Source organism: Cherax quadricarinatus, chromosome 17 (assembly GCF_038502225.1).
Source record: "Cherax quadricarinatus isolate ZL_2023a chromosome 17, ASM3850222v1, whole genome shotgun sequence".
In the NCBI taxonomy this organism is placed as follows: domain Eukaryota; kingdom Metazoa; phylum Arthropoda; class Malacostraca; order Decapoda; family Parastacidae; genus Cherax; species Cherax quadricarinatus.
The window spans coordinates 31,671,047-31,683,022 of record NC_091308.1 but is presented as its reverse complement, the minus strand read 5'-3'; the positions used below and the strand labels follow the sequence as shown (position 1 = coordinate 31,683,022).

At 42.7% G+C, this 11,976-nt stretch overlaps 1 protein-coding gene across 1 annotated transcript in view; it reads left to right on the top strand.

The window, feature by feature from the left end:
* Positions 1–329: 329 nt before the first annotated feature.
* LOC128686284 (cytotoxic granule associated RNA binding protein TIA1) overlaps positions 330–11,976 on the top strand; it is a gene marked incomplete in the record, with an annotated part of 1,123,904 nt that continues 1,112,257 nt past the window's right edge. The window contains 1 exon segment of the mRNA XM_070085945.1: positions 330–994. Coding sequence (XP_069942046.1) covers positions 844–994 — 151 coding nt within the window.

Sequence of the window (11,976 nt, the reverse complement as noted above, 5' to 3'; positions counted from 1 at the left end):
TTCATATCTGTCCGTCCGCCCGTCCGTCCGTCTGGGCCCGCCCGCCTGTCCCGCCCGTCCGTCTGCCTACCCGCCCGCCCGCCCGCCTGTCCGTCCGTCTGCCTGCCCGCCCGCCCGTCCGTCTGCCAGCCCGCGCGCTTGCCCGCCTGGCTGCCCGCTCCTCTCCTCGACTTTGGCGCGGGCAGCCACTAACGAGATCAATAGTGGGCGTGGCTTGCTGGGTGGGCGGGACGTTGAGGGGGCGGGACTTGGGTGCGCTGCGCGGGGCGGGTGGCACAGTGCCGCCCCGCCGCCCTGCCACCCCGCCCCCAGTCACCCGCCGCGCGTCGCCCCGGCCGGACTTTGTCAAGTGCTGGTGCCGCCCACCTCCGCCACCCGTGCCGACCCGTTCCACTGCCACCCGCCGCCGCCACCACCACCACCACCCGCCGCCACTACCACTACCACCTCCACCACCTCCACTACACTACCACCACCATTACCACCTCCACCACCACCACTATCTCCTCCACCTCATCCACCGCCGCCGTCGCCCATGCGCCGCCCCCCACCGCCACCTCACCCGCTACACTAGACTCCACCTGCCAGAGTGACCCCCCACAGTGCCCAGGTGACCTTTGACCTGCCCCAAACAAAACAAAAGTGACCGCTTAATCTCCAGGTTCCTCCGCTGCCGAACCTTCAGTTTGCCCTATACCAGCAGCAGCAGCAGCAGCGGCGGCGGCAGCAGCAGCAGCAGCAGCAGCGGCGGCGGCAGCAGCAGCAGCAGCAGCAGCAGCAGCAGCAGCGGCAGGATCAGGAAGGTAGTACGTCTGCCATAGCAGGCTGGATCTGTCAAGAAGGATGTTGGCTACCATGGCCACGCTGATGATGCCGGCCCCTGCCCCAACCATGACCATGAACCCCTCAGCTCTGCCACTCACCTCTGCCAAGCAGCAGCATGAAAGCACTCTCAAGACCATCGCCCACAACAACAACAACGGTCAGAAGCAAGGTAAGTTCTCTTCCTCCAACAACACTCGTAATTGGGGCAGAGTCAACACTCGTGGTGGGGAAGAGTCACCAATACTTATGGTGGGGGAGAGTCGCCAACACTCGTGGTGGGGTAGGGAGGGGGGCGCCAACATTCCCAACAAAGCCTATGAAGCTTAGCGTAGTGCTGACAGGGGTAAACAACTCTCTAATGAACCCCTAAAGCGTAGGGTTCAATAGCCAGTACTGAGCCTCCAACACTTGTGGTGGGGCAGTGAGCACTTGTGGCGGGGCGGTGAACACTTGTGGCGGGGCGGTGAACACTTGTGGCGGGGCGGTGAACACTTGTGGTGGAGCAGTGAACACTTCTGGTGGGGCAGTGAACACTTGTGGTGGGGGAGTGAACACTTGTGGTGGGACGGTGAACACTTGTGGTGGGGGAGTGAACACTTGTGGTGGGACGGTGAACACTTGTGGTGGGGCAGTGAACACTTGTGGTGGGGCAGTGAACACTTGTGGTGGGGCAGTGAACACTTGTGGTGGGGCAGTGAACACTTGTGGTGGGACGGTGAACACTTGTGGTGGGGCAGTGAACACTTGCGGTGGGGCAGTGAACACTTGTGGTGGGGCAGTGAACACTTGTGGTGGGGCAGTGAACACTTGTGGTGGGGCAGTGAACACTTGCGGTGGGGGAGTGAACACTTGTGGTGGCGGATCCTCCAATACTTATGGTGGGGACAGTCTCCAACGCTTGTAGCGGGGACTTCAGCACTTGAATTGAGGATCTCCAAAAACTCTAGCAGGGTTCTTCAGCACTCGTAGCGGGAGTCTCCAGCACTCGTAGCGGGAGTCTCCAGTACTCGTAGCGGGAGTCTCCAGCACTCGTAGCGGGAGTCTCCAGCACTCGTAGCGGGAGTCTCCAGTACTGGTAGCGGGAGTCTCCAGCACTCGTAGCGGGAGTCTCCAGCACTCGTAGCGGGAGTCTCAAACGCTCGTAGCGGGGGTCTCCAACACTCGTAACGGGAGCCTCCAACACTCGTAACGGGAATCTCCAGCACTCTTAACGGGAGTCTCCAACACTTTCTCCGTAATCACTACCATCTGCGCCACCACCTGTCTCTGGATACCACTACAGCTGACCAACCCACAACACTATCTTTCCCGGCCACGATACAACCCTCCTCTTTCTCTGTCCCCATCTCTCTCTTACCCTCCTCCCCCCCTCTCTCTCCCCTTTCTCCCCTTCCCTCTCCCTTTTCCCCCTGGGACAGAAAACAATAAGCAAATCAGCATGGAATGGAATGACAAATATTCCAAGTGTGTTCATTCCCACATGTTCTCTCCTCTCCCACTCCCGTATTGCCCTTTCACACTCATTTTTGCCCTTTCTTTCATTTTTCATTTTCTCATTTTGCGCTTTCACTCTCCAATTTTTCCCTATCCTTCTCCCATGTTGTCCTCTTCCTCTCCTATATTCCATTTTTTCTCTTCCATTATATTGCCCATCTCTCTTTCACCTAGCCTCACTTCTTAATCCTCCTTTCTCCCTCTCCCTTCTATCTCTCTCCCATTTTCCTCCCTCCCTCTCCCTTGCCCTTCCTTCCCCCTCTCTCACACTTTCCTCCCTCTCCCTTTCCTTTCTCATTTTCCTCCCTCTTTCTTCCTTGTCCTCCCTTCCCTCTCCCACTTTCCTCCCTCCCTCCCCCTCCCTCTACCCTCTTTTTCCCCTCTCTTAGTTTTTCACACGCAAAGCCTGAGAAAGGTGTACAAGAGACTTGTCACAGTTGAAGAGGACGTGAGTTGAGAGGAGAGTGGAGGGGAGAGGGGAGAGAGGGAAGAAGAAGAGAAGTGGGGGAGAAAAAGTTCAGTGAGCAGAGTAGGCCCAGAGAGAGAGAGAGAGAGAGAGAGAGAGAGAGAGAGAAAAGTGATAATATAATTTTCAACATCCGCAGTGTGCTGCTACACTATTGTATATGATAGTTACACAGTGGGAAGAACAACATCGTTTCACTGTCATATCCCATCACACAGGATGAGTGTCATAGATGAAGTAGTGAACTGTCTCAGTCTGAGCTGGGAGACTTGAACCAGGCAGTGAGGACATTCAGACATTAAACTGTTGGGTTCAGGAGCTACAGCTCAGCTGTAGCGAAATCTCTGAAGCTGCCATACTTACCCATAGCGAGGCGGGACAGGGCTTGGCGTGGGGGTGGAGAGAGGAGAGGGAATTGAGTGGAATAGAGAGAAAGGGGAGAAAGTGATGAATGTGGGAGAGGGGGTAGAGAATGTTTGGGAACTGGGAGAGTATGGAGAGAGGGCTAGAGAGTGTGGGAAAAGTGTGAGAGAGAGAGAGAGAGAGAGAGAGAGCTCAGGTCTCCCGACGCCATCTTCCCCCGGCGTTCAACACGTGGGATCGCGCGCCATCTCTGAACCGAGAACATAAAAAAAAAAAAATAGAAACATTTAAATTTACACAAAAAAAAAAACGCATAATGAAATCTACGGAAATAATTATATACTTCCAGGTCGAGCAAGAAAATAATAATAAACTCACCTGTAGAAAATGGTGGCTTTTTCCGAAGGTGCCAAAGGTGCCGTTCGGGTGCCATTCTCTCCCTCCCCCCTTTCTTTGTCTCTCTCTCTCTCTCTCTCTCTCTCTCTCTCTCTCTCTCTCTCTCTCTCTCATATTGAAATCTTAAGAGGCGTTTTGGGTGGCAGTACATTAGTGGTGGTAGTAGTTAGTAGTAGTGATGGTGGTAATGATAGTAGAGGTACTAGTAGTGATGGTGGTAGCAACAACAGTACTGGCGGTTGTGGTAGTGATATTGTAAGTAACAGTTGGGATAATATTAGCCTAAGTGGGAATACCATTAGTACAAGTAATACAAACATTATTTTTTAGTCGTGATGGTAGTGGTGGTGGTAGTGGTGGTGGCGATGGTGGTGGTAGTGGTGGTGATGGTGGTGGTAGTGGTGGTGGCGATGGTGGTGGTAGTGGTGGTGATGGTGGTGGTAGTGGTGGTGACGATGGTGGTGGTAGTGGTGGTGATGGTGGTAGTGGTGGTGATGGTGGTGGTAGTGGTGGTGGCGATGGTGGTGGTAGTGGTGGTGGTGATGGTGGTGGTAGTGATGGTGGTAGTGGTGGTGGTGGTGGTAGTGGTGGTGGTGGTGGTGGTGTTGGTGGTGGTAGTGGTGATGGTGGTGGTGGTGGTGGTACTGATGGTGGTGGTGGTGGTATTGGTGATGGTGGTGGTATTGGTGGTGGTGATGGTGATGGTAGTGGTGATGGTGGTGGTGGTAATGGTGGTGGTAGTGGTAGAGTAGCAATAAAAGCAGCCAAAAGCAACTGAGAGAGAGATTATTTTTAATATGGTTCAGTATGAAATGGCAATACATTTCTCTCTCTCTCTCTCTCTCTCTCTCTCTCTCTCTCTCTCTCTCTCTCTCTCTCTCTCTCTCTCTCTCTCTCTCTCTCTCTCTCTCTCTCTCTCTCTCCGCTACGTATTATGTGCAAATGTTGGAAGATTTACTTTCAACATAAAATGACACTTGGTCACTACATAAGGTCACTGGGTCACTGCACAAGGTTCATAGGTCACTGCACTGGGTCACTGTACAAGGTTTATAGGTCACTGCACTGGGTCACTGCACAGGGTCACTGCACAAGCTTCATAGGCCACTGCACAAGGTCACTGGGCCACTTAGAAAGGTCGTTGAGCCTCTTAAAGACGTCTAAAATCCTTTACAAATCACTGGTCACTTGTAAAGGTCATTCGGTAGGTCACTCATCAAGGGTCACACCGTCGGTCAGGGTGTTACAAGGTCACTAGTCCAGTGAAGCACTTAAAAACTACTGAAATATTTTACAAGGTCACTGGGTCACTTAGATAGGTCAGTGTACCCCTTAAGTGTTCACGAGGACTTTAAAAGGTCACTCTAAATGCTGATGAAAAAGCACTAAGCTCACAATAAACCCTTTACGAAGTCACTGGGTCACTTACAAAGGTCACTTAAACATTGGGACATTGAGAAAGGTCGTGATGCTGTAGAAAGAGCTCTTGATCCAAGGTGTTTGGACCTACCTTACCCGTCCCTCTTCCTCGGATCGAAGCTGATTACCTCCCTGGTCGCCCACGAGCTATATGACCCTTAGGGGTTTAGCGCTTCCCCGTAGATTTAATCATAAAAGCTGGAAGCCTTTGTTATGTCTGAGACCAGAAAAATTACCTTCAAGGTTGAACAAAGTCAGTGTTTCACCTTCAAGGTTGAACAAAGACAATGTTTTGCCCTCAAGGTTGAACGAAGACAATGTTTCGCCCTCAAGGTTGAACGAAGACAATGTTTCGCCCTCAAGGTTGAACGAAGACAATGTTTCGCCCTCAAGGTTGAACGAAGACAATGTTTCGCCCTCAAGGTTGAACGAAGACAATGTTTCGCCCTCAAGGTTGAACGAAGACAATGTATTTTATTTCAAAGTCACACTTTATTTTTTTTGGGGTCAAAATGAAAAAAAAATCTCATTGGGAAAACGTTTTGCTCTGAGTAAAGGTTCATCGAGTCGTGACATGGCAAAGTTCTACACAGAGCGAAACGTGTGACACACAATACATAATACCGAATCGAAACGTTAATTGGGACTGAACTGGAGGGGAAACAAATAGCTCCAGGTGAGCGAAACATATCTTACTGCTCGAAAGATTAGAAAAAGTTTCCGAAACGTTACACGTGCGTCTGAGTTTCACAGAGAGAAACGTTGCAGCCAAGTTTCGCCACCACAGAAAGCTGTTCCCGTTTCCGACGTTAAAAATTCTTTACTTCCATTTATAAATAATCAATTTTTACCCAGTTTTTAGTTTTGTTTCCCCTCTTTTCTCCCCTTTTCTCCACTGTTTTAGTTTTATTTCTCCTCCTTCCTCCATTTTCTCCCCCTATTTTAGTTTTTCTCCTTTTCTCCCCTCTTTTAGTTTTATTTCCCCCTCATATCCCCCTTTTCTCCCCCCTCTTCTAACCTTCCGCCTGTCAGAAAAAAATTTGCTTTAAAAGAAGATAAATTTAGCTGATTTTCTGGCTCATTTGGACACCTTCGAAGGAAATATTTCTCTTTGTCAAATTGTGATTCTTTTTCCCTAAATCTTTGGGTTCCTAGTTTTGTGTGTGTATGTGTGTGTTTTGGATAAAAAATTAGTTATATATAAATTGTAGTGTCGAATAGGTAAAACTTGCGATTTTGGCTTAAATAGCAACGCTCTTCTTGCCGAATAAGGCAAGCGAAAATTTGTGTATACAATAATTTCGCAAAAATTATTCTGAACCTAACGAAAAAAAAATATATTTCATTATGTTTGTTTATTATTAAATTATTGTAAACTTATCTAAAATATATTTAGTTGGATTAGGCTAAATTAAATTGCGCTTGTTATAATAAGGTTAGGTAAGTTTTCCAAGGTACTTTTAATACAAAATTATTAATATTTACGTTAACATCAATGAAAAAGTATATCTGAACGTACAAGAGAAAATTTTAGAAAGGACTTAATTGTAAATGAGTTCTTGCTAATTAACCAGTTTTACCTATTCGGTACGGCATATATATATATATATATATATATATATATATATATATATATATATATATATATATATATATATATATATATATATATATATATATATTATTAGTATTATTACTGTTATTATTATTGTAAATATTATAGGTTAACGACGGTGTTACCGGAAGTACCTCAGGTTTGGTTTCCGTCGCCGCTAATCGTTGAAGTGACCCACCGCTAAGACCTCACTGTCTAACTACCTCGTTGAACACGCTAACTGACTCCTCCATTCACCGATCCTTACATCCTACGTTTCGCCCCTCCTCCATTTCTGGAAGTGTAGGGGAAAGGGCGTCACCCTCCCTCCCTTCTGCTGCCCGGTCCGAGACCAGACCAGATAGATGTTACATATGTCGATGTGCCTGCTATTAATTTTTCGTCAATCAATTTACCTGCGGATAAATTTGCATGTCAGGGAGCGCTAAACCCGTGTGGATCACTCGGCTCAGTGACTTGTGGAAACTCAGTCCTACGTCAGCTAATCGCGGCTCAGCGAAAAAAAATCACTAATTGAATTATGCAATTAATAATAATAATAATAATAATAATAATAATAATAACGCTAAGCCAACAGTCGGTACACAAGCTGTATCATTCTACTGTATTTTTCTCTCAAAATACATCACAACTGAAAAATACAATAAGAATACAAGTGCAGTGCTATTACATATATATATATATATATATATATATATATATATATATATATATATATATATATATATATATATATATATATATATATATATATATTATTTCGTGGAGTTCGGTGCGAAACATTGTATTCAGAACAAGGTCAGTAGATTGTTAAAGCATCGCCAGCACATTGAAATCGGGATTATATTAAATTTCGGCCCATATGAAAAATTAGTATAATGTCTAAATCGGGGTTCACGATAATTTACCCCAAACTAAAATCGGCTCATATAAGACTATTGGGACCATAAAATCCATATTCCAAAATCACTACTATAAAATTATTAAACCAAAATCGCAACCATTAAATCATTATATCAAAATCGGGACCATAAAATCAGGTCCACAAAATCATAAAATCGGGGTCATAAATTACAAGTTGGGGTCATAAAATCGGGAGTCAAAATCGGGGCCATAAAATCATTACACGACAATCGGGGCCATAAAATAAAATTCGGGACCATAGAATCATACCAGTATCAGGACGATAAAATCATTATACCAAAATCGGGGCCAAGGAATCATACCAAAACTGGGACTACAGAAAAATCAAAGCCTCTGAAAGTTAGATCCATAAAAAATCGGGTCATTGCAATATTAGGACCATACATACATGTATAATGCATTTTCCTGTAAATGTATGCACGTATATCCGCTATTTTTGCGCATTCATGGACGGATATATGCTTATATTTTTTTTGCATACATATTCTCCATTTTTATGCTTTTCAAGTAAATCCGCTTTTTAATGAACATATTCAGGTATGTCAGGTACTGTAATCTAACGCAAATATAATCCGTATTTTAATTATTATTAATATTATTAATTATTCACGGTGAATTAAATCATGTTTTCTTACGCAAGTGGACGAGTGCGTAGAATATTCCACCCGACGTGTACGCACAATAAACCTTCAAAGAGAAGACATACGCAGACATGATCGCCGCTGTTGGGAGAGTAGTGCATGTAGGCCGAGGACAGGTTTCCTTGTTTGACTGCCCTACCAACCAGGCTGTTGGTGTCAGTGGCCCGCATAGCTATCTCAGCCTGGTTGATGTGGCACTTGGTGGAGGTACTGGTCCAGTTTCCTCTTAAAGACTTGTTCCTCTTGAAGACATGGCAGCAAGTTGAGTAGTCTTGGACCAGGGATGTTGTGACCACCGTCTTCCTCAGTCTTACTCAGTCTTACTCAGTTTATTATACCAATTTTGCTGTAACTCACAGTTTACTAGGTTGTTATGATACCGTGTAGATTTCGGGATCTGACCCTCAAGAATATATGTCGTGCCGAATAGGTAAAACTTGAGATTTTGGCTTTAAATATCAGCGCTCTTCTTGCCGGATAAGGCAAGCGAAAGTTTGTGTATGAAATAATTTCACAAAAATCATTCTGAACCTAACGAAAAAATATATTTCATTGTGTTTGTTTATTAATAAATTACTGTACACTTATCAAAAATATATTTAGTTGGATTGGGCTAAATTAAATTTCGCTTGTTATAATAAACTTATGTAAGTTTTTTAAGATTCTTTTGGTACAAAATTTTTACATTAACATAAATGAAAAAAATATATATCTTTGAACATATAAGAGAAACATTTAGAAAGGACTTAATTTAAAATGATTATTTGCTAATTAGCCAGTTTTACCTATTCGGCACTATATATATATATATATATATATATATATATATATATATATATATATATATATATATATATATATATATATATATATATATATGGTGCAATTATTTAATAAATGTATGGAAGAGGGTAAGGTACCTAGGGATTGGCAGAGAGCATGCATAGTTCCTTTGTATAAAGGCAAAGGGGATAAAAGAGAGTGCAAAAATTATAGGGGGATAAGTCTGTTGAGTATACCTGGTAAAGTGTATGGTAGAGTTATTATTGAAAGAATTAAGAGTAAGACGGAGAATAGGATAGCAGATGAACAAGGAGGCTTTAGGAAAGGTAGGGGGTGTGTGGACCAGGTGTTCACAGTGAAACATATAAGTGAACAGTATTTAGATAAGGCTAAAGAGGTCTTTGTGGCATTTATGGATTTGGAAAAGGCGTATGACAGGGTGGATAGGGGGGCAATGTGGCAGATGTTGCAGGTGTATGGTGTAGGAGGTAGGTTACTGAAAGCAGTGAAGAGTTTTTACGAGGATAGTGAGGCTCAAGTTAGAGTATGTAGGAAAGAGGGAAATTATTTCCAAGTAAAAGTAGGCCTTAGACAAGGATGTGTGATGTCACCGTGGTTGTTTAATATATTTATAGATGGGGTTGTAAGAGAAGTAAATGCGAGGGTCTTGGCAAGAGGCGTGGAGTTAAAAGATAAAGAATCACACATAAAGTGGGAGTTGTCACAGTTGCTCTTTGCTGATGACACTGTGCTCTTGGGAGATTCTGAAGAGAAGTTGCAGAGATTGGTGGATGAATTTGGTAGGGTGTGCAAAAGAAGAAAATTGAAGGTGAATACAGGAAAGAGTAAGGTTATGAGGATAACAAAAAGATTAGGTGATGAAAGATTGGATATCAGATTGGAGGGAGAGAGTATGGAGGAGGTGAATGTATTCAGATATTTGGGAGTGGACGTGTCAGCGGATGGGTCTATGAAAGATGAGGTGAATCATAGAATTGATGAGGGGAAAAGGGTGAGTGGTGCACTTAGGAGTCTGTGGAAACAAAGAACTTTGTCCTTGGAGGCAAAGAGGGGAATGTATGAGAGTATAGTTTTACCAACGCTCTTATATGGGTGTGAAGCACGGGTGATGAATGTTGCAGCGAGGAGAAGGCTGGAGGCAGTGGAGATGTCATGTCTGAGAGCAATGTGTGGTGTGAATATAATGCAAAGAATTCGTAGTTTGGAAGTTAGGAGGAGGTGCGGGATTACCAAAACTGTTGTCCAGAGGGCTGAGGAAGGGTTGTTGAGGTGGTTCGGACATGTGGAGAGAATGGAGCGAAACAGAATAACTTCAAGAGTGTATCAGTCTGTAGTGGAAGGAAGGCGGGGTAGGGGTCGGCCTAGGAAAGGTTGGAGGGAGGGGGTAAAGGAGATTTTGTGTGCGAGGGGCTTGGACTTCCAGCAGGCATGCGTGAGCGTGTTTGATAGGAGTGAATGGAGACAAATGGTTTTTAATACTTGACGTGCTGTTGGAGTGTGAGCAAAGTAACATTTATGAAGGGGTTCAGGGAAACCGGCAGGCCGGACTTGAGTCCTGGAGATGGGAAGTACAGTGCCTGCACTCTGAAGGAGGGGTGTTAATGTTGCAGTTTAAAAACTGTAGTGTAAAGCACCCTTCTGGCAAGACAGTGATGGAGTGAATGATGGTGAAAGTTTTTCTTTTTCGGGCCACCCTGCCTTGGTGGGAATCGGCCAGTGTGATAATAAAAAAAATAATAAATAAAAAAATACATAACATATATATATTTATATTTATATATATAATATATATATATATAACATTATATATATATATAATTTCGTATGTCTGGTTGACTCGTCGCTGGCTGTATCTTGCCAACAGACTGTTGTACCGTGCTTAAGGACTGCGTGACAAACGCAAGAATTGTTGAAACAGTTGTATAGGCTGCTGAAGCAGTGCTGAAATGTCGTATAGACTGCTGAATCATCCCAGATTTACTAAGTGCTGTGTTATTTGTAAAAATTTCCAGCCGCGGTATTTGACCCTTCACATGCGTCCAGGCTTCCGAAACGTGCCCAAATTTTCTCTTATACGTTTAAAGATACATTTCTTTCGTTTAAGTTAATGTAAAAATTAATTTTGTACCAAACGAACCTTAGAAAACTTGCCTAACCTTATTATAACAAGCGCAATTTAATTTAACCTAATCCAACTAAATATATTTTAGATAACTTTACAAAAACTTAATAAACATACACAATGAAATATGTTATTTTTGTGAAATTATTGCAAATACAAATTTTAGCTTGTCTTATTCGGCAAGAAGAGCGTTGTTATTTAAGCCAAAATAGCAAATTTTACCTATTCGGTATAATATATATATATATATATATATATATATATATATATATATATATATATATATATATATATATATATATATATATATATATATATATATATATATATATGTCGTGCCGAATAGGCAGAACTTGCGATCTTGGCTTAAATAGCAACGCTCATCTTGCCATATGGGACAAGCGAAAAATTTGTATATGCAATAATTTCGCCAAAATCATTCTGAACCTAACGAAAAAAAAATATGTCATTGTGTTTGTTTAGTATTAAATTACTGTAAACAAATCTAAAGTATATTTAGTTGGGTTAGGCTAAAATAAATTGTTCTTGTTATAATAAGGTTAGTAAGTTTTCTAAGATTCGTTTGGAGCAAAATTTAAAAAATTTACATTAACATTAATGAAAAAAATATGTCTTTAAACGTATAAGAGAAAATTTTAGAAAGGACTTAATTTTAAATGAGTTCTTGCTAATTGACCAGTTTTACATATTCGGCACGACATATATATATATATATATATATATATATATATATATATATATATATATATATATATATATATATATATATATATATATATATATATATATATATTCAACACACCGGCCGTATCCCACTGAGGCGGGGTGGCCCAAAATAATATATATATATATATATATATATATATATATATATATATATATATAT